This window comes from Gymnoscopelus braueri (genome assembly GCF_963280865.1).
Source record: "Gymnoscopelus braueri genome assembly, chromosome: 14".
Lineage (NCBI taxonomy): Eukaryota > Metazoa > Chordata > Actinopteri > Myctophiformes > Myctophidae > Gymnoscopelus > Gymnoscopelus braueri.
The window spans coordinates 11,515,700-11,540,249 of record NC_137619.1 but is presented as its reverse complement, the minus strand read 5'-3'; the positions used below and the strand labels follow the sequence as shown (position 1 = coordinate 11,540,249).

Below are 24,550 nucleotides of genomic sequence, written 5' to 3'. Positions count from 1 at the left end.
GGAAAAGTATGCTATTGGCTGAAACCGCAGCGAGGGCGGGTCTTCACTCTGTAGAACCAGTAGAAACCCTAGAAACATACCCTACTTTATCATTAATTTCGAAATAAATGGGACCATAATTTACAAAAACGCATATCATGGTGATTGAAAGAAGACTTTAAACTGGTGACTGGAAGCAGATAGTATTTATGACAATGCTTATTAATGTAATAAAATCAAGTGTAAAGTTCGTCCAAAAACCCATCCGCTTGAATAGAGCCTAATTGCTTCTGCAACCAGCAGGGGTGAAACAGCGGTGAAACAGCGGTGAAACAGCGGTGAAACAGCGGTGAAACAGCGGTGAAACAGCGGTGAAACAGCGAGACTACAGGCCATTCATATGAACTGTCACACTTCCTATATAGCCTCAATTTACAAGCCTGATGCTAGCCCCTTGGTTCCATCCCCAGCTCGTCAAATCTCAAAGACGTCCTCAGCCTCCTCAAGCTACTGTAATTATTTTAGAGTACATGCATGCCGTTGCCTGATGCTCAAACCCGTCTCTGATGTTGGAAGCCTAATAGCGGGCCACTGGACGGGGAAGCAAGCTTTCAACTGGAGTTGTTTCTGATACCGATACCAGTATCAGGAAAAGATGCCGATACCGCCTAAAATGCTGGTTATCGTTATCGGCGAGTATGGTAGTTTATGTCATTCCGATACCACGTCATTTATCACATGATATTTTTGAATGTTTCAGTTGATGTTGCAGGACTGTTTTATACTCTTAATGTATTATTTACATAATTATTTTACTAACTTGTAGCTTCACAATTATTTATTTTATTATTTATGATTTATTCCCAGATCTGTGGTTCTCAAACCATTTAATTTCTAACCTATATTTTTATCCCAAAATTTTGTAACCCATTTTTTCACCCGCAGATGTGACGTATAGTCATTGGAATGCCTCCTAAGGGCAGCATTCAATTTCATTGGTTCTCGCGCCCGTCCAATCAGAGAGAGCGGGAGGCGGGGCCGGGGGCAGGATTTGGGGACGGAGGCGGGTTCAATGGAATTTTTAATTTTGCAGCTTTCTGCTCCACTTCTGTTCCTACTTACAGCCTACTGCTCCTGGGTTCATTGGAATTTTAAATTGTGCACCTCCACTTCAGTTCCTGCTTAAAGCCTACTAGAAGCAGTGGTGGAAATGGCGTTGCACGCATGGGAACGGCGTTCCCATAGCAACCGTTGCGGGGGAACGCTGTGAACACGTGTGGGAACGCTCTTCAGATTGTCAAAAAAAAAAAAAAAAATCTTTTTTTTTTTTTTTTTTTTTAAATATTTTCGCTCCCGTTTTAGGATTATTACGGTCATTTCCGGGTCGCGTGGCCAAATTATTAGTTACGTTTGGTCCGGACCAAAGTGCCAGGGCTGAATTTTGGTCCCAGACCAGCCCTGCACTCCAGGCAGGGCTGAGCCGTGGGTGTGTTTGTCAACACACGCACATGGCTCTGAACACAGCCAATAGGCAGCCGTAATACTGCAGGGTCCCCGCTTTCCACCTATGGTTACAAGGGTTACAGGAAGTAGCGTTGACCACACTGTGTTACCGGCTCGACAGAGTCGTCTATCATTGAGCTGCTCTAACTGAGGTAATTGTCGCATGTATTTGGAAGCTGAAGAAGCAGTGCCAATAACAATGTCATCAAGTCTGTCATGAATACAATCAAGGTTCAATAATCAGTAGATCTCTGCAATTTTATTTGAGTAACTTTCGAAAGAGATCTTTATGTAGCTGTAAAAAAATAAAAAATGTCTGTGAGACATGAAGCCATATGATATTTTTTGTGTATTATTTTTATTATGAAATATGAATGTTTTAAATGTGTGTGTGTGTGTGTGTGGGGGGGGGGGGCTCCAGGAAAAAATAGCTAGTTTCAACTAGGCTACCTGGCTACTTCTATTTCCAGTAGTATTTCAAAATAAAACGTGTTGAATTATAACACTTTTGAAGTATAGATTTAAAAAAAAACTCTTATTTTGAAATGCACATCGCTTTGAAAGGAAACAGACTTCTGTGGCCGCTTGCTTGACGACGTAAAGCCTACGTTAGTGCACACTGTGCACTAACGTAGGCTTTACGTCGTCAAGCAAGCACTGCACACACAAGGTAAACAAGGCTGCTACACACGACGTGGACATATGGAATATAAAGACTTAAAGTTTGGGGCAAAAGTTCATATTTACCACCATGCTCTGCTCTCTGAAACCAAGACAATCTTTGCAGAAGGTGAGTAAGTAATTTTAATCTAACGCTGACAGTGAGAGTGGTGGAAAGTAACTAATTAAGTACTGTACATGTACTCAAGTACTGTACTCGAGTATAATTTTAAGGTATTTTTATTGAGTAATCAGGGGCACCCAATCGAAAAAATAAGAATTAAACAACCTAACCCTAACCCTAACCCTAAACCCGAATTAAAGTAACAAAAAAACGAAAATAAAGTACCCAAATCCACCAAATTAACCGCAAAAAAAAAAGAATTAAATAACATAAACCTAACCTAACCCTAACCCTAACCCTAAACCCGAAATAAAGTAACAAAAAAAACAATATAAAGTACCCAAATCCGCGAAATTAACCATCTAGTTGTTGTCTAATATAATCCACAAAATACATTAGTATAAACCCATTTTGTTTGATTATTTTATTAGGCAGAAATAGTTTTTTGTGATAATAAATTGGTAAAATCAGGCAAAAATATGAATTAAATAACATAACCCTAACCTAACTCCTAATCCTAACCCTAAAACCAAAATAAAGAAACCAAAAACTGGAAAAAAAACGAACCCAATCCGCCCAGAACCACGGAAAAACGAACCCAATCCGCCCAGAACCGCAAAAAAAAACGAGTAGGGTTCCCAAAGCGAATCCAGTCCATTTCCACCACTGACTAGAAGGTACAACTTTTAAACATTAATATGTTAACGTTTGCTAGCTAACTAAATTTAGCAAGTGCTACTTTCATTAGGCTAAGGTTTGCTAGCTAACAAACTTAGCAAGGTGCTAATTTCATTTAGCTAATGTTAGCTACTGTAGCTAGCAAATGTTAATTGCTAACTGCTAATTTAACAGGTGAAACTTCTCTGCCTTGAATTGCAGTGTTTTTAATCATTTTCAAACATAGCTACAAGCTATTAAGGCACATTCTACTGTGAGGGCACAGCTGCTCTGAGAGCAGCATTGAGAAAGTGCCCTGAGAGCAGCAAATTAACATTTTTGCATATATATACAACTGTAGAAGGCTATAAGCTGCCCTGAGACCAGCATTGAGAAAGTGCCCTGAGAGCAGCAAATTAATGTTGTTGTTGTATGTATATCATTTAAGCTGCCATGAGAGCAGCATTGAGAAAGTGCCCTGACAGCAGCAAATTTATGTTGTTGTATGTATATCATTTATTCTGCCCTGAGAGCAGCATTGAGAAAGTGCCCTGAGAGCAGCATATTTATGTTGTTGTATGTATATCATTTATTCTGCCCTGAGAGCAGCATTGAGAAAGTGCCCTGAGAGCAGCATTGAGAAAGTGCCATGAGAGCAGCAAATTAACATTGTTGCATACATATAACTTTAGAAGGCTATAAGCCGCCATGAGACCAGCTTTGAGAAACTGCCCTGAGAGCAGCAAATTAACATTGTTGCATACATATACCTGTAAAAGGCTATAAACTGCCCTGAGACCAGCATTGAGAAAATGCCATCAAACAGCAAATTAATGTTGTTGTATGTATATAATTTAAGCTGCCCTGAGAGCAGCATTGAAAAAGTGCCCTGAGAGCAGCAAATTAATGTTGTTGCATGTATATACACCTGTAAAAGGCTATACGCTGTCCTGAGACCAGCATTGAGAAACTGCCCTGAGAGCAGCATTGAGAAGGTGCCCTGAGAGCAGCAAATTAACATTGTTGCATCTATATACCTTTAAAAGGCTATAAGCTGCCCTAAGACCAGCATTGAGAAACTGCCCTCAGAGCAGCAAATTAATGTTGTTGTTTGTACTGTACATGCAACAATATAGCCTGCCATATTGCTAGCTAGTCTACTACATTGAAACAAACTGTTTAGCCTAATTGTGCTACTTCTCTGCTTTGAATGAATTTAAAATGGCTTCAATCACAGCTAGCCAATATCTAGTAAAGCTCCACAACTCCAATGCAAAGCACAGATGCTTTCATATTCAACATTCTGCTCTCAGGGCACTTTATTAATAATACTATACTAAATTGAATAATGGATCTATAATGAGGTCCTGCCTGGGGATTTCCATTTGGGGCATACAGGGCCATTCTGGGGGCACTTTTGTAGTTTCTCAAAACTACTGCTCTCACCTTATAGTATATTACACTCATTTATCTACATGAACCTACATTAATTTGCTGTTCATCACCACAACTAGTTTAATATTCTGCTGCTAATCTGATAGTATTTAGTCTTGATGCGTTCGTACCGAAGTGGTGTTATTCTCATTCTCTCATTTGTAATGCAATTTTAAAGTTATCATTTTTCTATCAATTTCAGATCATTTCAGAGGGAATGAAAAACTGGTATCGGTACATCTCTACTTTCAACTGGTGGGCTGAAAGATCTGTCTGTCCGTCAGTCTATCTGTCTACTACAGCAGGGGTCTTCAACGTTTTCAGGCCAAGGACCCCCTAGCTGAGAGAGAGATGAAGCAGGGACCCCCTCTATATTGTATAAAATTGTGTTTCAGATTCAACTTTTTTTGTTCACTTGGTCTGCTCTATTTTCCCCTCTACACCTATACCTCTTTGCCAAAAATAGCAGATCTACAAGCTCACAACGCCCCGCGCTGCGAGGCGTTGTGAGCTTGTAGATCAGCTATTTTTGGCAAAGAGGTATAGGTGTAATCTATAGGTGTAGATTTGCTAATGTTTCCTCAGAAAAGGGATGCTAAGGTTCAAGTGGTTAAGGCAAAAAAATATCATATCACACAAAGATTTGGCAGACCCCCTGTAGTAACTCTGAGGACCCCCTAGGGGTCCTGGACCCCCTGTTGAAGACCCCTGTACTACAGTATCCATCCATCCATCCATCCATCCATCCATCCATCCATCCATCCATCCATCCATCCATCCATCCATCCTTCCTTCCTTCCATCCTCAGGCAGGAACATGCGTGGATGAATTGAATGAACCGCTATGTTCAAAGTAACCTCAGGAGGAGGACGGCCGTTCCCAGGGGAATTGGTATGCACGCTGTCTAGCTGTAGCACGCACCACCTTGACCTGCATATATATACACACACACACACACTCCCTACGTCCTTGCTGTAAATAAGACGGAGTTGTGAGTCAACATTTCTGCCCAGAATGCTAAACTCCGCCAAGAAAAAATAAATATGCGACTGCCTCACGCAGCCTACAGCCCTTTTTGTCTGGGCTTTTTTATCCTTTCCAGTAAAAGCTTGAACTTATTTCTGGACGAGGGGAAATAGCAGCGAGAATAATATTTCATAATAAGCATTCATAGACTGTGAGCTGTGTGCTCCGAATTCCCCCTCCCCCTTAACCCATTAAAACCGGGAACGCATCTGTGTCATTTTAGCTTTCTTTGGCTATTAAAAAATAGCAGATATACAAGCTCATAGCGCGGCACCGAGTGCCGCGCTATGAGCTTCTAGATCTGCTATTTTTGAAGAATCTTGAAAATGTGTGCAAATCTTTGAATATACATAATATTTAAAGCGAAACATTTGTAACTCAAATCTTTGCTTCTGGGTGGTCCCTGGAACAAAACATTTTAAGATGGGGGTCCGCGGCCAAAATACATATCTAAAAATCCATGTCAAGGACCCCCAAAATGATATGTATTTGGCCACAGACCCCCGTCTCAAAATATGTTGTTCCAGGAACCCCCAGAAGCACAGATCGGAGTGAAAAATCTTCGCTTTAAAACATAATGATGTATATTCAAAGATTTGCACAAAAATAGCAGATCTACAAGTCGCGCTATGAGCTTGTATACTGTATCTGCTATTTTTGAATAGCCAAAGAAATTTAAATGACACAGATGCGTTCCCGGTCTTAATGGATTAAAAGAGTATTGTTATCAAGTGCATTTTATAGTCTTTTAACATCAACATAAGCTTGGAGATTGTGATATTAAATAGAAATCCTTTTTGGCACACACAATAAAACCCTAAGCGTTAATTTAACTCTATAGTATAGAAATGGAACCCAAATTGACCCGTTTGGTTCCAGTTGTACTCTCGAGTGTTAAATGAACACTCGGGATGTTACGAGTGTACGTTCGCAGGAGTGTATTAGAGCCAAAAGGGTTTTTATGGGTGGGCATTGGGGGGAGCTGGTGGTTGTGAATGCGTCAGGCCTGCTCTCCTCCCCAGCCAGTGCTAATAAACACGGCCAGCGAGGAGGTTTATGAAGGAAGGGTAATGGTCTGATCGCTCGCTTCTGCAGAGTAAGGAAAATCAATGCTTAACTGCCAAAATTATCTGCCGAGAGCACGTACACACACACACACACACACACACACACACACACACACACACACACACACACACACACACACACACACACACACACACACACACACACACACACACACACACACACACACACACACACACACGTTTGTATTATACTTGTGAGGACATCAACATTTTAGGATTTTATGAATGCCATTTTGTAAAATGTTTGCCATTTTTTGGTCCTAAAGCAGAAAATAGCCGATCTACAAGTTTACAACGGGTCATGCTGCGACGCAGTGAGAGCTATTTTCGGTGCGTGGCACCGGCACACAACTACTTTAAGTATAACTAAGCCTAAATAAGCCTATAGTAAACCTCTAAATGCCCAAGCCGAATTCTAACACCAACCTGAATCTTTTCCTAATTGTAAACCTAACTCACCAAATCTTTTTGAAACATAAAAATAACCAAATGGTTGAGAGAACCAGGAAAATTGTATATTTTCTCAAATTCCACTATTTGTGGGTACGTTTTTGGGGCTCACAAGTATTGTATTAAAAGTACACACATACACACGCACGCACACACTCACGTGCGCATACTGCACACACGCACCCACGTACACACAAAGACACTCAAAGAGCCTCATTCATCAAATGACTAATGCTGCTTCCATTCAAGTGTGCTATAGCATCCTTGTTCAATGGAACAAGGAGCCTGGGTGGCTCGCACCTCTCACACAACAATGAACATGATTATCTCTTTATTAGAGATGCTTTGTTTCGTTTCTTTTCCAGACGAAAGATCAATTGAACCGCAGCTGTTTTGATATAATTGGCCCAATTTGGGAAAAGCTAAGAACACAAGTTCAAAGATTACTGAAAAGCAAGATTTATCTCTTGTCGTCGCACAGCGTAATATTTACACTTAAGCAGATAGATAGTGAAACCAGCATGAAGATGAAGCTGCCTCACGAAATTTATTCGACTCAATTTCAAAACAAACTTTGTTCTCAAGTCCAGATCTGAAGTGCTAAATATGCCCACAGTATTAATGAATAATGTGAAGTGATGTTGTTCATATCTATCTCCAGAATAAATAAGTCAGCATACTTGCAGCTTAATTAAAACGAGTATTCTCATAATTGTGTAGTTTGTCCTTGTGGGTATTCATGTGTGGTTACATAATGGCCCTGGAGACACCATAGCACTGATGTTTCATTCAGTTAGTCTCGAGTGGTCTTAGAGATACAACGCGTTTTGTCTCTTTTAGGCCAACGATTCCAAACCTGTGGGCCCTAAAATAACTCCCAACGTGAGCTTGTAAATCTGCTATTTTCATTATTTCTTATCTTAATTATTATTATTTTTAAATGGATTTTTGTGTGTGTGTGTGTGTGTGTGTGTGTGTGTGTGTGTGTGTGTGTGTGTGTGTGTGTGTAAATTTCATAAATTATTTGATTTTTTGGGGGGGTAAAAATCATAGATATGTATTCCTTTTGAAATAAGATATTTACTCGCGACACATATAAATGGGTCCGCGACCCCCCAAAAAATGGTTCCGCGACCCATTGTGAAAGCACTGTCATAAATGACACATTGGGGGTCTTGTAATGCAGCGGTTGTACTTACGGGACCAGGAGGACCTCTGGGGCCAAGCTCCCCCTGGAAACACAACACAAAGAACACATCAATCAACCTGTCTGATGAACACAACGGACCCATTAAAGCTGTGAGGACAACTATCACCTCCACACAAAGGCCAGCAAGACTACATCAACACACAGACAGAAAGGCAGGCAGACAGACAGACCAGTGGTTCTCAAACTTTTTTAATTTCAAAGACCCCCAGTTTGGTAGGCCAAGGACCTCCATACAGTAACTCTCTGAGTGTACAATTTTTTCAGCAACAACGAGCAACATGATGAGACACAGGGCAACAGGTCTTTTGGGCAACAGGCAACAGCTCCCATTAAAAACTATTCGAGAATGCATCTCCAGAGTTGGGAAAAAATTAAGGCTGAAGCCTATGCTGCCCTTAACAGCTATATTTTCTTCTGCTTTTCTTTTGCTAAAGTAAGAATATATATATTGTTTTATATCTCAAATAAACAGCTCCAATGTAAATACAATGTAATATCCTGATTGTTCCATCCTGATTGGCGAATTCCGAACATTGCTGGCCCACAATAATCTACCTGACCTGGCGGAGACCTGTGCTCCGAGGAGCATTTTTTCTAGTCTATCTATGTTTCTCTCCATCTATTATGGATAGAAACAGCAATGGAATGGGGCAGGGGAACTGAATAATCCATCCATCCATCCATCCACCTACCTACTGTAGATACGCGTGTAACTACTGTATCTCTCTACCATATGGCTATCTATCTACCTACCCATCTATCAGTGGTGTAAAGTAACTAAGTACATTTACTCAAGTACTGTTACTTAAGTACAGTTTTGAGGTATTTTTACTTTATGGGAGTATTTCCAATTTTCAGTACTTTTACTTCTACTCCACTACATCTCAAAGGCAAATATTGTACTTTTACTCCACTACAATTGAACATTTTTAGTTGCTAGTTGCTTTGTAGATTTTGATAATTATTTCAAAACATATATTAACCACTTCAGCCCTATATACATTTCGGCCGTTTGAAAATAGCAGATATACAAGCTCACAATGCGTCGCTTGTAGATCTGCTATTTTCAAAAGATTTGTATACATGTTATACATTTGAAAACTTGTGAAATGGGACATTCTGCATAATGAGTACTTTTACTTTTTTAAGTAAATTTTGAATTCCGGAGTATTTCTACAGTGCAGTATTGATACTTTTACTTAAGTAAAAAAAGAAATAGTACTTTTCCCCACCACTGCCGTCTATTAATACGGTGCACTGTGTGTGCACCCGGCAACACAGTAATGGAGAGGGACAGGGGAACTCAATGTCACCCCGGAACACTGTCAAGTTGAATGAGTGCGCTCTGTGAAAAAAAGATCCAAAACAGGGTTACCCACGGGGCCCCTGCAGGTGAAGCAATGTACACATGCAGAAACAAATAGTACACGTCTTTCAGGTGAGGGCCTGTACATACTGTACTCCATACGTACACATTCTCCTCCAAAATAAACTGGAATAAAAGTCCCATGGGTGAAGGAAGTTTGTTTGGGAGCTTCTTGACTGTGTGGGGTGTCACCGTCATGACATGTTTGTTGACCATTCATTGTCATACAAATAATGGCGATTGGAGATTTAATAGTTTTTGGTATTGAATTTTAGTGTTAATAAAAAACATATATTTCTGTCTGCCTTTTAGTTAAGTACTGTACTTAAGTACAATTTTGAGGTATTTGTACTTTACTTGAGTATTTCCAATTTCCAATACTTTTACTTCTACTCCACTACATCTCTGAGGCAAATATTGCACTTTTACTCCACTGCAATTATTTGAAAACTTTAGTTACTAGTTACTTTTGATATTATTATGATATTATGAAACATACATTAACCACCCTAGCCCTATTTTATACATAGGCTATTTGAAAATAGCAGATCTACAAGCTCACAACGCGTCGGGATGCGACGCTTTGTGAGCTTGTAGATCTGCTATTTTCAAATATTTGAGTACTTTAAGTACATTTTGATACCAATACTTTTGTACTTTTATTCAAGTACATTTTGAATTCTGGACTTTTACTTGTAACAGAGTATTTCTATAGTGCGGTATTGGTACTTTTACTTAAGTAAAGAATTTGAGTACTTTTTCCACCACTGCAAAAATGTGACAGGGCAGATAATGACAAATGACTTACAAAGAAATGACCGCTACCAATAATCTAAATAAATAATGTGTTTGGTCAAAACAGACCATATATATATGTTCTTTTTAAAATATTCATTCATATTTAGGCTTTTGTTGATAGTATGGAGATGGACAGGTAACAGGGGGAAAGAGACACAGTGAGTGACACGCAGCAAAGGCCATCGGGATCGGGATCGGGACTTGAACCCGCGACACACGCCGTCAGGTTGCATTAGAGCCTATATGTGGTATGCGCCTGGACCGCTAGGCCAGCAGGCCCCCAAAACATTGTGACATCACAATCAGAGAATTTATTTGAATGAAAAATTACAAAACATTTTTTTTTTAAAACACGCAAATTGCTGGCACAGGGGTGAGTACATTATGAATAAACTCTGGCAGTCAATGTGTTAATATGGTCAGCATATATCTGCTATTTTTGAATAGCCAACTCTAAAATCTAAAAATACACAGATGCTTTCCCTGTGTTAACGGGTTAAAGGTAATCTGTGCAACATCATGGCCACTTCTTCCAGAAAAACAACAATATCACACGGTAATAAAAGTTACAGTGTAGAGGACCAAAATTACAATATTACTTTGTGCAGAGAAGTGGTGGAGGGTGGGGTGGGGGCAGTCCCTTAATGTATTGCTTTTTGCAATATACATTCCACAGAAACACTCAAATGCACTCAATAAATTTCACATTTCCATTTAGGGAGCGAGGTGAAGCTGGGTAACACAGCTGCCATCTTATATTTTCCGCTTCGCAAAACAGTGAAGATGTATATTTGCCTGGCAGCTTCCATCACACTGGTCGGTTTGCAACAGAGTGGCAAATGAAGTGACCTTCCAGGATTCAGTGGGAAGCAGCTTTGAGCAAAATACATTAAATCCTGACATCATACGGTTTGTCAACATGGGGGTCTTTGATTGATTGATTGATTGATTGATTGATTGAATACTTTATCAGTCAGAAATGTAAACAGCACGAGGTGCAGTCAGACATGTCAGGCTAAAAGGATAACACAAAAAAAAGTCCTGGGGACTTGTTTCCATTGTGGTCCTATATGTATTCAATTCATCAACATAGCATTACAGAATTAACACAACAATACATAATCCTCAACAAATACAAAACACTATATGTACACAGGAGAAAAGGAGAAAACGGAAGTGAATTTAAGGTCTGGGGACCCCCAGGTGTCCTTGAGGGGGTTCCAGAGGGTCCCCACCTAAATCATAAATATTTAGGAACCAAATGGATCCATACAGGTCTGTAACTCTGAGAATGTACATTTGTACATTCTCAGATGAACACTATAATGAACACTATAATGATTTTAGATGTTTTATTATAGCATCCCAGAGATACAGATGCTATATAATGGCGGTCAAATATATCAATATATATCAAAGTGGGGGTCGTTGAATTGAAAGTCACTGATCTAGTGGTACTGTTCCAGAACGGTGTCTTATTGTGAAACATGTAAACAACAGTTACATGAGTTACTAACTCCTGATTATCAGAGGCCTGTTAGCGCGGGTAACAAGTGCTCTTATTTAGTTGTGAAGGGGGACAGTGTTTGTTGATGTTCAGATGACATTCTGGACATACTTGAAGATTGCATTGCAAATGACTGAGTAAGTAGGTCAGAGAGGCTTCGGTATCAGGGAGTCCTATCTCCGTTTCACAATGCGTTAGAACCCCTGGGAGATGGATTGCTGACGTAGAGCGCAACACCCACCATCAACTCCCGGTACTTACCGCACGGCTCGCCGCGCACCCAAGCCTTGGGTGCCAACTCACACGCTGCCAACTCCAACGACGAGTTGGCAGTGCCCGGGATCGAACCCATGACACTGTGGTTGAAAGGCGAGCGCTCTACCGACTGAGCTAAAGCACCCTGACTAAATGACTCATTTCACACAATCACATTAAAATGCACAATTTAACACACACACAATCACACGCACGCATGTGTGTACGTCATTATAATATAATGACGTATAATAACTATATTATAGTTAAGAAGAATAGCAATAATGCACAGAATGCCACTGTCTGTCTGTCTGTCTGTCTGTCTCTCACGCAGTGCATGCATGCATGCATGCATGCGCACGCACGCACGCGCGCACACGCACACGCACACGCACACGCACGCACAGTCACAGGGAGCATGGACAGACGGAGTTATCATACATGACATTATATGGCATTTGACACTGAAGTGACTTACCTTCTGTCCCTTCATGCCGTCACCACCTGCCTGCCCCTGTGGGAGGAGGAGGATGGGGTTAACGACCACTGGAGGCATTTTAAATGTCACCGCAATGGAAATACACAGTGCTGGACGGTAACCAAGTACATTTACTTGAGTAATTGAGTATTACTTGAGTATTGAGTATTTGTATTTTTGGATACTCCGCTATATTTCAAAGGCAAATATTGCACTCTTGACGCCACCACATGTCTAGGAAAGGAAAACAGTAGGCTACGACATGAATTAAGTCCTATTTCAAATATAGTTAAAATAGCAGATCTACAAGCTCAGTTGTGAGCTTGTAGAGCCGCTATTTTCACTATTATTGATATACTTTCAGGAAAATCTTTGTTTTATTTTTTGGAAAGTGTCTAAATGTTAACAGAGCAATGCATTTCTATATAAAAGAAAATGTACTTTTGAATACTAAAAAAACAAGTACTCCAACTCAAGTACACATCTGACAGGGCAACTTTCACTTGAAGTTGAGTTTAACCCTTTAAGACCGGGAACGCATCTGTGTCACTTTAGATGTCTTTGGCTATTCAAAAATAGCAGATATACAAGCTCATAGCGCGGCACCGAGTGCCGCACTATGAGCTTGTAGATCTGCTATTTGTGATTTTTTTTTTTAACTGTTGGGATTTAGAAAACATTTTTAGAATCGGCCTCATGTCTTAACCCATTAATACCTGGGACGCATCTGTGTCACTTTTAGATTTCTTTAGGCTATTCAAAAATAGCAGATATACAAGCTCATAGCGCGGCACCGAGTGCCGCGCTACGAGCTTGTAGATCTACTATTTTTGAAAAATCGTAAAAAAAATCTGTTAGGATTTAGAAAACATTTTAAGAATTGGACTCAGGCCTTAATGGGTTAAAGGGTTAAATCTGAGAATCTATACTTTGACTCAAATACTGGGGGTAGAGCACTTTGTCTACCGCTGGTGGTAGCAGAGACTATAACTATAGGCATTTTAAATGTCACTGCAAGGAAAAGTACATACGGGATCTCCTCCGTCCCCCTTCTCTCCTGGGACGCCAGCATCGCCTTTCACTCCCTGTACATGAACACACACCACACACACCATGACTGACAGCACCCAGAAAGAGCTGAGCTACAAGGGCAACCCCATCTTGCTCTTACCTAAAGAAATAGAAATGCACTTGATCTGTAATATACTCAGGCTTTTAGCAGGTGCAGGGGATATCGGTAATCAGCACAGGTGCAGATAATGTAATGTTCCTAATCAGTAGCTGTTCTTTCACATAAAGACACTCTATTACAATCATTACTGCCCAAGTAAGACGCGCGAACGCGGGAAGCGAACGCCAAAAAAATAAAAAAAATATGAAAAAAAAATATTTTAAAAAAAGTAACCAATAAAAAAGTATATAAAAAATACATTAAAAGGAGCATCTTAGAAAAATACAAATTCACAAAAAAAAAACTTTGAATGTTTTTGAACAATTCATCAAAGTGTTTGAAGTGCCTGTTTCACCCACTTCCGGGGGGCGGAGCCAAAATCCGAGCCCGAAGTATTTGTTCGTAGACCCCCAAGTTTCGGAGCGATTCTGGCACTTTTCATTTAACATGGGGTTTCAATGGGGAGTTTTTAGGAGCCTTCTCCGGGGCGTGGCTTCCGGGGGAAGGGGCGGGCTTAAACGCAACCTTGACAGGTGTGTTCAGTTTTCAAAGACCTTTCATTTGATGTATGGTACGTCTATATTGGACTTGGCTTGACTTGACTTGGCTGCACACAGGCAGTGCACACAATACTGCACACAGAGACGCGGACACACAAGCCGAGCACGGTGTCATAGTAAGCTCCACTTGCGCGGAGGCGCCTCCTTCCGCTGCGTTCGCAATCATAATGATTGACCTCCAGTGGTGGAAATTAACTAAGTACATGTACTCAAGTACTGTACTTAAGTACAATTCAATTTTGAGGTATTTTTTACTTTACTGGAGTAAAGTTCCCACTTTCAATACTTTGACTTCTACTCCACTACATCTCAGAGGAAACTATCGTACTTTTACTCCACTACAATTATCTGAGAACCTTAGTTACTAGTTACTTTGTAGATTTCAATTATTATTAAAAAAACATACATTAATCACTGCAGACATATACTTTGGCTATTTGAAAATAGGCGATCTATAAGCTCACAACGCGTCGCTTTGCACCATAGAGTTATAATATATCTAGAGGGCGGAATGCCCCGCCCCCAGCTATTAATTTCAATGAAAGTTGCTCACCGGCGTTTGAAGTGGAAGAACGCTCTACTTCAGCATTTGGGCACCAAATTTGGGTGCCCAAATGCGGAAGTCTTGAGCACCGAGCAGGCCCACTAGGGTTTCAAACGGTAGAAGCATGCGCAGTGGCGTTTTAAATGCGGAAGTGTTGCATTCTCAGATTTGACCACCAGGCCGACGGCAGCTTCACTGTTCTACCGTGGCTCTGGGGGCTCGCGCTGCACCAATATAAGTGGTGGTGTGCACAATAGAACTGTTCTGTCTCCCATTTATGGCCAAGTCCATCATTAACACAACACTAGCAGATGATGACATCGGGGATCACCTATATCTCCATATTTGGTCTGTCGATTGTATGGTAGTGGGTAACGCGCTGAGTAAAACGGGTACTCTGACAACAAGTACAATGGGTGTTGCAAAAAAACGGGTGGGGCATGCATTCTCAAATCGCATCGTTCCCGACTTACATCGACTTCCTGACCTGTGTGGTCCCCCGAGTACCTGTGACACAGGGCACACCGGTCTAATAAAGCTGCTGTAATTACAGCGAGAATTAGTCAGGCACTAAACTCAAAAGACGTGTGGAGCGTTTGTGACACTAACAGAGCATAGCGTTATAGTTCAGGCAGGTCACCAGAGTCAAGCCGCACCCTGTCTGTCCCCATCAGCGATGCTCATCCCACTCACACACCAAAGCCCCCCCCCGTCAGTTGGCATCCATTTTAACCCATTAAGTCCGGGAACGCATCTTTGTAATTTTTGGATTTCTTTGGGCTATTCAAAAATAGCAAGATCTTGCACTTTTTGAAAATCTTTGAATATATATATTTTTAAGCAAACGTTTGTAACTCAAATCTTTGCTTCTGGGGGATCCCTGAAACAAAATATTTCACAAATGTTCGCTTTAAAAAATACATACCCAAAGATTTGCACACATTTTCACGATTTAAAAAAAAAATAGCAGATCTACGAGCATGAGCTCGTAGATCTGCTATATATCCAAGTCACCCCTCATCTGCATGCCCCCCCCACCCCCTCCAAGCGTTCGCTATAAACCCACCTCCAACCCCACAGCTCCCTCCTGTTCTGCTTGTCTGATTTTTGCAACGTTACCGTCTGATGTCATTGTTGCTGCATGCTTTGTTCTCCAGTACCCAGGGGGACTGTGCGCTAAGTACATTTACTTTACATGAGGTTTTCTTTCAATACTTTATACGTACGTTGCCTATTTGAAAATAGCAGATCTGCAGATCCATTCACAGCTTGTGGACCTGCAATTTTCTAAAGATTTGAACAATTTCTTTAAAAGAAAATATTATGTAATGCAGGACTTTTACTTGTATTTCTACATTGTGGCATTGATACTTTTACTTAAGTAAAACGTCTGAGTACTTCTTCCATCACTGCTTGCATCTCATGTGCAGTATGCGCGTGGACAAACAACATTTACTGCTTGAAATGGCAATTAAATGACTGCTTAAATATGCAATAAAATTTTGGACTTTCTAGGCTCTAGTGAAATAATGAATGGGGGGAGTCCCTGTTGCATTGCAGCACTTTTCTTCCAGTAAAACAAACTAAACTAAACCATGACAGAGTCATTCCTCTCACTGCCAACAGATGGCACTTGATGAATGCAGGTGAAAAGTGCCTCCAATAGTTTGTAAAACTGGATTCCTCTCTTTCTCTTGTGGGAAAAGTCATGAAACAACTTCCAATCGCTCCAGTGGTGGATTGTAACTAAGTACATTTACTCAAGTAGGCCTACTGCACTGTGCTCAATGTTTGAAGTACTTTTACTTTACTTGAGTATTTCCATTTCTTTGATGCTTCTACTCCACTACATCCCAGAGGCCAATATTGTACTTTTTTACTCCACTACAGTTATGCAGCTTTAATTAGTTAGTTACTAAAACAGATATAGCTGATAGTCTTCTAAATGTTTAAAAAAAATACCAGATCTACAAGCTCACATAGAATAATCGCTGTCCAGGCAGCAACATGATTATATATCATTCTGAAATGGACATTCTGCATGTTGAGTACTTTTACTTCTGGTAGTATATTGTGATGCCAATACTTTTATACTTTTCCTCAAGTAACAGTTTTAATACAGGCCTTTTACTTGTAACAGAGCAGTGCAGTGGTGTAAAGTAACTAAGTACATTTACTCAAGTACTGTACTTACAGTAAGTACGATTTTCAGGTATTCTTACTTTACTGGAGTATTTCCAGTTATCAGTACTTTTACTTCTACTCCATTACATCTCATAGGCAAATATTGTACTTTTACTATACAATTATTATAAAATTTTAGTTACTAGTCACTTTGCAGATATACATTATAAAACATACATTAATCACTTTAGCCCTATTTTATACATAGGCTATTTGAAAATAGCCGATCTACTATTATCTACTAGATCTGCTATTTTCAAACATTTTATAGTTTTACTTTTGGTACTGAAAGTATATGTTGATGCCAATACTTTTGTACTTTTACTCAAGTAACATTTCGAACAGTAGGCCTTTTACTTGTAACAGAGTATTTTTATATTGTGGTATCGCTACTAAGACAATCTGAGTACATCTACCACCACCACTGCATTCATTCTTTCATTCCTTCACATGGGGAACACACAGAGGAAATGGAACCTCATTGTCATTGCCAGCGAGTTGCAACATAACAGCATGTACTTGCATTAAGCCACGGTACTGTATGCAGCCATACAGGATTATAACATGTTAAATAGTGCATGAGCCAATAAAGTGCGTACACGGTACAGTATATACATTTGAATATATACAATGCAAGCGAGCGACTAACTCATTTCCTTGGGGACTTTGGGAGAAGTGTCACACGAATGCCAATTCTACAGCTCGTCAACAAACTGAGGTTTTACTGCTGTCAATCTTCTTGCTCGATTTTCAATTTTTTATACAGCTGGAAAACATTAGAAAATCCCCAGGATATTGGTATTATGTTGTTATTATTATCTAATAGTGAACCCCTTAGACGTTAAGTTGCTATATACTTGACAAATGCAGTAAACCGCCTAACTAGACCTACACTCTATTACTTAACCCCCTCCTTCTCTTCCTCTACGACAAATATCTTAGCCGAAAATAGCCGATCTACAAGCTCACAATGCGGTGCAACGCTATGCATTGTGAGCTTGCAGATCAGCTATATTTTGCAGAATGTTTGCCCAGAGAACATTCTGCCCCCATTTTCCCAGCCAGTTTCAACAGATTTTATTTTATTTTTTCATCTGTGTTGTTGTCGTGTCCAACTAGAAAGACACACTTCAGATAATCAGGAGAAAGGTTGCTTATTAAAGAAAATGGCACAGTATGAGGGAGGATGGGTAAAGGCAGGCCATTAGGTACTCTTCTGCACTGAGATTTAATCACCTGCTCTGTAGTCTGAGAGGGCACAGTGACATGGTGGAAAAAGTTGCACACATGGTTCTTAGCGCTGTCGAACTCCAATACTCAACCCTTCCCCTCTCCTCACTAACAACTGACCCTGTTATGTCACTCCGCTAACAAGATGTCACCGCTGGCCGTAATGTGGCCCTGCAAAGGCTTGGGACCACAGGGGCAGGGCAAAACCACCACCAGAAGCATCAGAAGTCACACTAATGAATAGATTTTGTTTGGACACGTACAGTACTCCATCAATCAGGACAGGTAAACAGAGTTTTCATCAGGTAAGTAGCAGTGGTGGAAAGTAAGTAAGTACATGTACTCAAGTACTGTGCTTAAATTTTGAGGATTTTTTACTTTACTGGAGTATTTCAATTTTTCTATACTATTACATCGACTCCACTACATCTCAGAGGCAAGTATTGACAACTTTAGTCACTAGTTACTTTGTAGATTTTGATTATTATTACAAAACATACATTAACCACTTCAGCCCTATATACATTTCGGCCATTTGAAAATAGCTGATCTACAAGCTCGCGATGTGACGCATCGTGAGCTTGTAGATCGTCTATTTTCAAAACATGCAAGTACTTTTTCCACCACTGCTAAGTAGTAGCCTATACACTATTTTGCACATACTAGGAAATACTATAGGAACAACTAGGAGCAGTGGTTCAGCTATACTGAACAGCACCCGGAGAGAGCAGTTAGGGGTTCAGTGTCTTGCTCATGGACACATCGACACAAACCCGAGATCAGACCGCCCATCTTGCCGATTCCCGGGTGACCGCTCCGCTGAGCCACTGCCGCGGCAGCGGTGCTACGGGGGTGTTAAACAATGACAAATGACACGGTTGCCATGGGATGCGTCGCATCGTTCGCTTCACATGACATTCCGAGCCTTTTATGGACGTTAAAACCCTCACATCACCGCGTGGCAGCTTCCCCCCCCATTTGTGAGATATCTGACAGCCAATTTGTGCTGATTTATCAGTGACATAGCCTGCTGTGTGTGGGCTTCCAGTGTTATCCGACAGTGAATCCAAAAAAAGGCATGTCAAAAGCAACACAACAATCGACGAAAAATAACAAGGTACCATTTATAAAACGGTGGCTCCGTTTGTGTCATAGCACACAATGTCGAAGTACTCCGTTACAAGTAAAAGTCCAGAATTCAAAATTTACTTGACTAAAGTACAAAAAGTAAAAGTACTAAAATGTTTGAAAATAGCAGATCTACAAAATCACATCGCGACGCGATGTGAGCTTGTAGATCGGCTATTTTCAAATAGCCTAGGTATAAAATAGGGCTAAAGTGGTTAATGTATGTTTTATAATGTAATAATTTACATCTGCAAAGTAACTAGTAACTAAAGTTTTCAAATAATTGTAGTGGAGTAAAAGTACAATATTTACCTCTGAGATGTAGTGCAGTAGATGTAAAAGTACTGACAATTGGAAATACTCCAGGAAAGTAAAAGTACCTCAAAATTGTACTTAAGTACAGTACTTGAGTAAATGTACTTAAGTTACTTTACACCACTGATAATGATTTTTTTTTTGTATCGCGAGGCGTCACGCGAGGTAGTAAATAATTGGTGAGAAAGGTTAGGAAAGCCTGTTTTGGGCAGGGGAGATATTACGCTATGTGATTCATGCAATACCTCATGTTAACCAGTAGTGGTCCTATACCCAACACCAGGATCAATAAAAGAGTAGGGAATAAACTGGTACAGTATTCACCCGATTTTTGTATTTATTTAAAAATACATATACAAGCACATTCATGACTTTTTATTTATTATGCACTTTAGTCACTTTATTGTATTATGTAGATTAGTCATATTATGCACTTTATGCCTCTCCTCTCTCTCTATGAGATGACTATCTATCCTTTTTAAACTGCAATGATGAGCCTGCACAACTAAGAATTTCACCCACCTTACTTGTAATGTGATGTGACAATAAAGATTGATTCTGATTCTTAATAATATGTATGAATACCCAGCGGGGCTGGCAGCTCCGGGGACTGGTCCACCCGTGGTGCCAGTGGGGCGTTTACTTTGGGACACCTCTAGTCATCAGAATGCAATTAATCCATTAAGACCCGGGAACGCATCTGTGTCATTTTAAGATTTCTTTGGCTGTTCAAAAATAGCAGATATACAAGCTCATAGCTGTAGATCTGCTATTTCTTTGAAAAATCTTTTGAATGTGTCTGAAAGTTAAACATTTTTAACGCCAATCTGTGCTTCAACATATTTTGAGATGGGGGTCCGCGGCCAAATACGTATAATTTTGGGGGTCCTTGACGAGGAAAAGTTGGAACACCACTGATATAGCAACATACTGTTAGGATTTAGAAAACATTTTTAGACATGTATATGGCTACGGACCCCCGTCTAAAAATATGTTGTTCCAGGGACCCCCAAGAAGAAAAAAAAAGATTTTGACACATTTTCTAGATTCTTCAAAAATAGCAGATCTACAAGCTCATAGCGCGGCACCGAGTGCCGCGCTATGAGCTTGTATATCTGCTATTTTCGAATAGCCCAAAGAAATCAAAAAATGACACAGATGCGTTCCCGGATAGAATCGGTTAAACCCGTCAAGTGTCCTCCTTCTCCATCTCTCCATCTCTCTCCCATCGATATCTGCAGCGTTCTGTTAGAGGAGCCTAATCTGAGACTGTCAGTGGGAGACGCAGTTATGGAGACGTGATTCATGGGCACGCCGTCACTCCCTGCACATCATGTGCCACACACAGACTTTTTTTCACACTCCGCTGACTGAGTGAGAGAAGGCTTTGCGACTCACGTTCACAGATGTTGCAACAAGCAGCAGTTTAGTCTTTACCAGAGCTCAAAGTCTTTTTTTTTTAAGCTAAAAAATGCAAGGGGGGACCAGCAGTGACTGTTGAGGAGAGTCCCTGATGGCTCTCTCTTATGACTGAACGTGGCAATTGTTTCCTGTCATTCTTGTCAAAGGCGTCGTGATTTAACTTCTCTTACAGCAGTCGCTCGCGTGCAGTACCGCGGGAAGTAGGGGTGCGGGGGGTGCGGCCGCCTCCCCTCCCCCAGGTACCGAATTTAGGTGAACCGAATAAACCGAATTTAGGTGACAAAAAAAAAACAAAACCCGACCAAAACCTTGAAAAAAAATCGCGAGCGCATACCGCACCCTTGACCTAAAAGGTCTTCCCGCGGCTATGCTCGCGTGTTCTTTCAATTCCTTTCAAATGGATGGCTATAGTCATATCATTATGGCAGTTTAAAATAGAAACCGATACTGTTGGGAAATAAAAGTGCTCTTGTCAGCCAGAGTAAACACGGATGTATAATGATAATGCTATGATCTCTCCCTGATGGCATTGTATATGAGTGATTAATGCCAATGCAATGTCTGGAATGCACATTTAAAACCAGTATCAGAGCATGTAACAGGTATTAAAGCAACAAGTCCTGTGCCTGCCTCGATTCTGAATTAGCTCTGTACGGGGTTTCCTAAGCAGAAGACCAGGGTTCAATTCCGGGTGGCTATATCACTGTGGGGGTTAGTCTGGAGGTTGGGTTTCCCAGTGGTGGCGGCAGTGGTGGGGTTCTAAGGGGGGTGAATGCAGCCATTGGTGTAAAGTAACTAAGTACATTTCCTCAAGTGCTGTACTTAAGAAAAATTTCGAGGTATTTTTTACTTTACTGGAGTATTTCCTATTTTCAGTACTTTTACTTCGACTCCACTACATCTCAGAGGCAAATATTATACTTTTACTACACTACAATTATTTGAAGACTTTAGTTACTAGGTACTTTGTAGATTTGTATTATTATTACAAAACATACATTATCCACTTCAGCCCTATATATATTTTGGATTATTTTTATTTATTTTTTTACTTCATCATCATTGCATCACCTCAGGCATTTGTATTCACAGGATGAATTAAAAAAGCTAGTAAGTAAACAACACACATCATATGAGTAAGCAAAGTCATGTGGTAGGATAGGCTGACCTATCTGTGATGCAACCACAATCTTAATCAATAGAATACAATAAATACACTGCAAAATACTTTGTGTAAACTTAGTGCCAGTGGTGGGAAAAAGTACTCAAATGTTTTACTTAAGTAAAAGTATCAACACTGCAATGTAGAAATACTCAAGACAAAGTCCGGAATTCTAAAGTTACTTCAGTAAAAGTACAAAAGTATTGGTATCAACATATACTTAAAAGTACAAAAGTAATTATGCAGAATGTCCCATTTCACAAGTTTTCAAATGTATAAAACTCTTTTGAAAATAGCAGATCTACAAGCTCACAATGCGTCATATTGCGACGCATTGATCGGCTATTTTCAAATGGCCGAAATGTATAGGGCTGAAGTGGGTAATGTGTGTTTTGTAGCAATAATCAAAATCTACAAAGTAACTACGATAACGTATAATAATAATAAAGGTTTTCAAATAATTGCAGTGGAGTAAAAGTATAATATTTGCCTCTGAGACGAAGTGGAGTAGAAGTAAAAGTACTGAAAATTGAAAATACTCCTGTAAAGTAAAAACAAATACCTTAGTTACTTAGTAACTTTACACCACTGCTTAGTGCATAATCTCCTGTCAAACAAAACAGCACACAATGGAATCTTGTAAATCCACCAGCCTTCTGTTTTAAGAGACTGGCACAAACAAGGACATTAATTACGTTTAGATTCAGGTGTGCAACTCCTCGCAAGTGGAAAAGCTGTTTCCTTTCCCCCATACAGCTCCAGTCTGGAGTCATCCATTTTCTTGAGTCACATCAGACTCGAGTCAAAGATAATAAATGTACAACTCAGTGGCCAATTTACCCAAGACATGTTTCGCCTGGAGTACAAGTCAGCTGATTGATGAAAAGCTAATCAAGGTAACCTCTGTCGGTTTGTTCTAGCCTTCCAAGTGTACTGTACGATATACTAGGACGAAGGCAGCGGCATGGCATTTCTCCCTCTAACCCACTAAGACCGGGAAAGCATCTGTGTGTACACTTTGGCTATTCAAAAATAGCAGATATACAAGCTTGTAGATCTGCTATTTTTGAAAATGTGCGCAAATTTGTGCAAATCTTTCAATATATATATATTTTTAAAGCTAACTTTTTTAACTCAAATCTTTGCTTCTGGGGGGTCCCTGGTAGCCTGGTTCCAGACGAATCTGCCATGGTAAAAATTTGATTGGATTTCTCTCCCTCCGAAGTTGTGAGCGACCAATCAGGGCCCAGTATGCAAATATGGGGCGGGTTTATCACCAGAGTCATTTTTTGAATTTGCCCCTTGGAAATGCAGAGATTCCAGACTAATACATACGCAGTGATATCGTCGGGGGGGACAAATACATATAAATGTGGGGGTCCTTGACATGAAAAAGTTTGAGCACCGACTGCTATAGCAACATACGTTTTTCAGAAAACTGTTTGGATTTAGAAGACATTTTGTAGAATCGGCCTCATCGGGTCTTAACCCATTAATACCTGGAACGCATCTGTGTCACTTTTAGATTTCTTTAGGCTATTCAAAAATAGCAGATATACAAGCTCATAGCGCGGCACCGAGTGCCGCGCTACGAGCTTGTAGATCTGCTATTTTTGAAAAATCGTGAAAATAATTTTTTTACATTTTTTTCTGAAAAACTGTTAGGATTTAGAAAATGTTTAGAAGCGGCCTCAGGTCTTAATGGGTTAATGGGCTAAACAAAACCGCGGCATGGGGCTTCACGGCACACAGTACTGTACAGCTGTTGCCGTCCCATTTGTTTTCAGGTATAAACGGAGTGTCCTCGCAGTGCAGCACAGATAACTTTCCTTTTCAAGGTTGGCACGCCGGGCCGGCCCGACACGGCTCCCTCCTCTGGGCAGAGGGAGCAGGAGGAGCGTACTGTGGCCCGAGCCCCGACAACGTCACGGAACCAACGCGCCTATACATCAAACGAACAGCTGAGGTCAAGAGGTCATCCGCTAACACACAATAGCTTTCACTCTCCGCGCGATCACAAGTGGGCCACTGGAGGCTGAGGGTACCGTGTTATGCACGGTGAAATTAACACTGTGGGTTTTTGCTGCATGGGTGTCTCCCCGGGACCCTAACGTAAAATATTTTTTTATGAATTAACCACTTCAGTCCCTATTTTATAATGAAAATTGCGAATCTATAGTGACACATTGTGAGCTTGTAGATGTGCTATTTTCACTCTTTCTTAAAAGCTTTTTAAACTTGAGTATGTATTTGTTTGTGTAATTCTTGCGAAATTTATATATTTTTTCTTGTTTCTTTT

At 40.4% G+C, this 24,550-nt stretch overlaps 1 protein-coding gene across 1 annotated transcript in view; it reads right to left on the bottom strand.

Moving 5' to 3' along the window:
- LOC308099849 (uncharacterized protein) overlaps positions 1-24,550 on the bottom strand; it is a 266,481-nt gene that overhangs the window by 87,359 nt on the left and 154,572 nt on the right. Inside the window, exons 20-22 of the mRNA XM_080448669.1 lie at positions 13,567-13,620; positions 12,536-12,571; positions 8,121-8,153 (exon numbers count right to left, since the gene is read on the bottom strand). Of these exons, the coding sequence (XP_080304795.1) occupies positions 8,121-8,153; positions 12,536-12,571; positions 13,567-13,620 (123 nt within the window). The remainder of the gene's footprint in view (positions 1-8,120; positions 8,154-12,535; positions 12,572-13,566; positions 13,621-24,550) is intronic.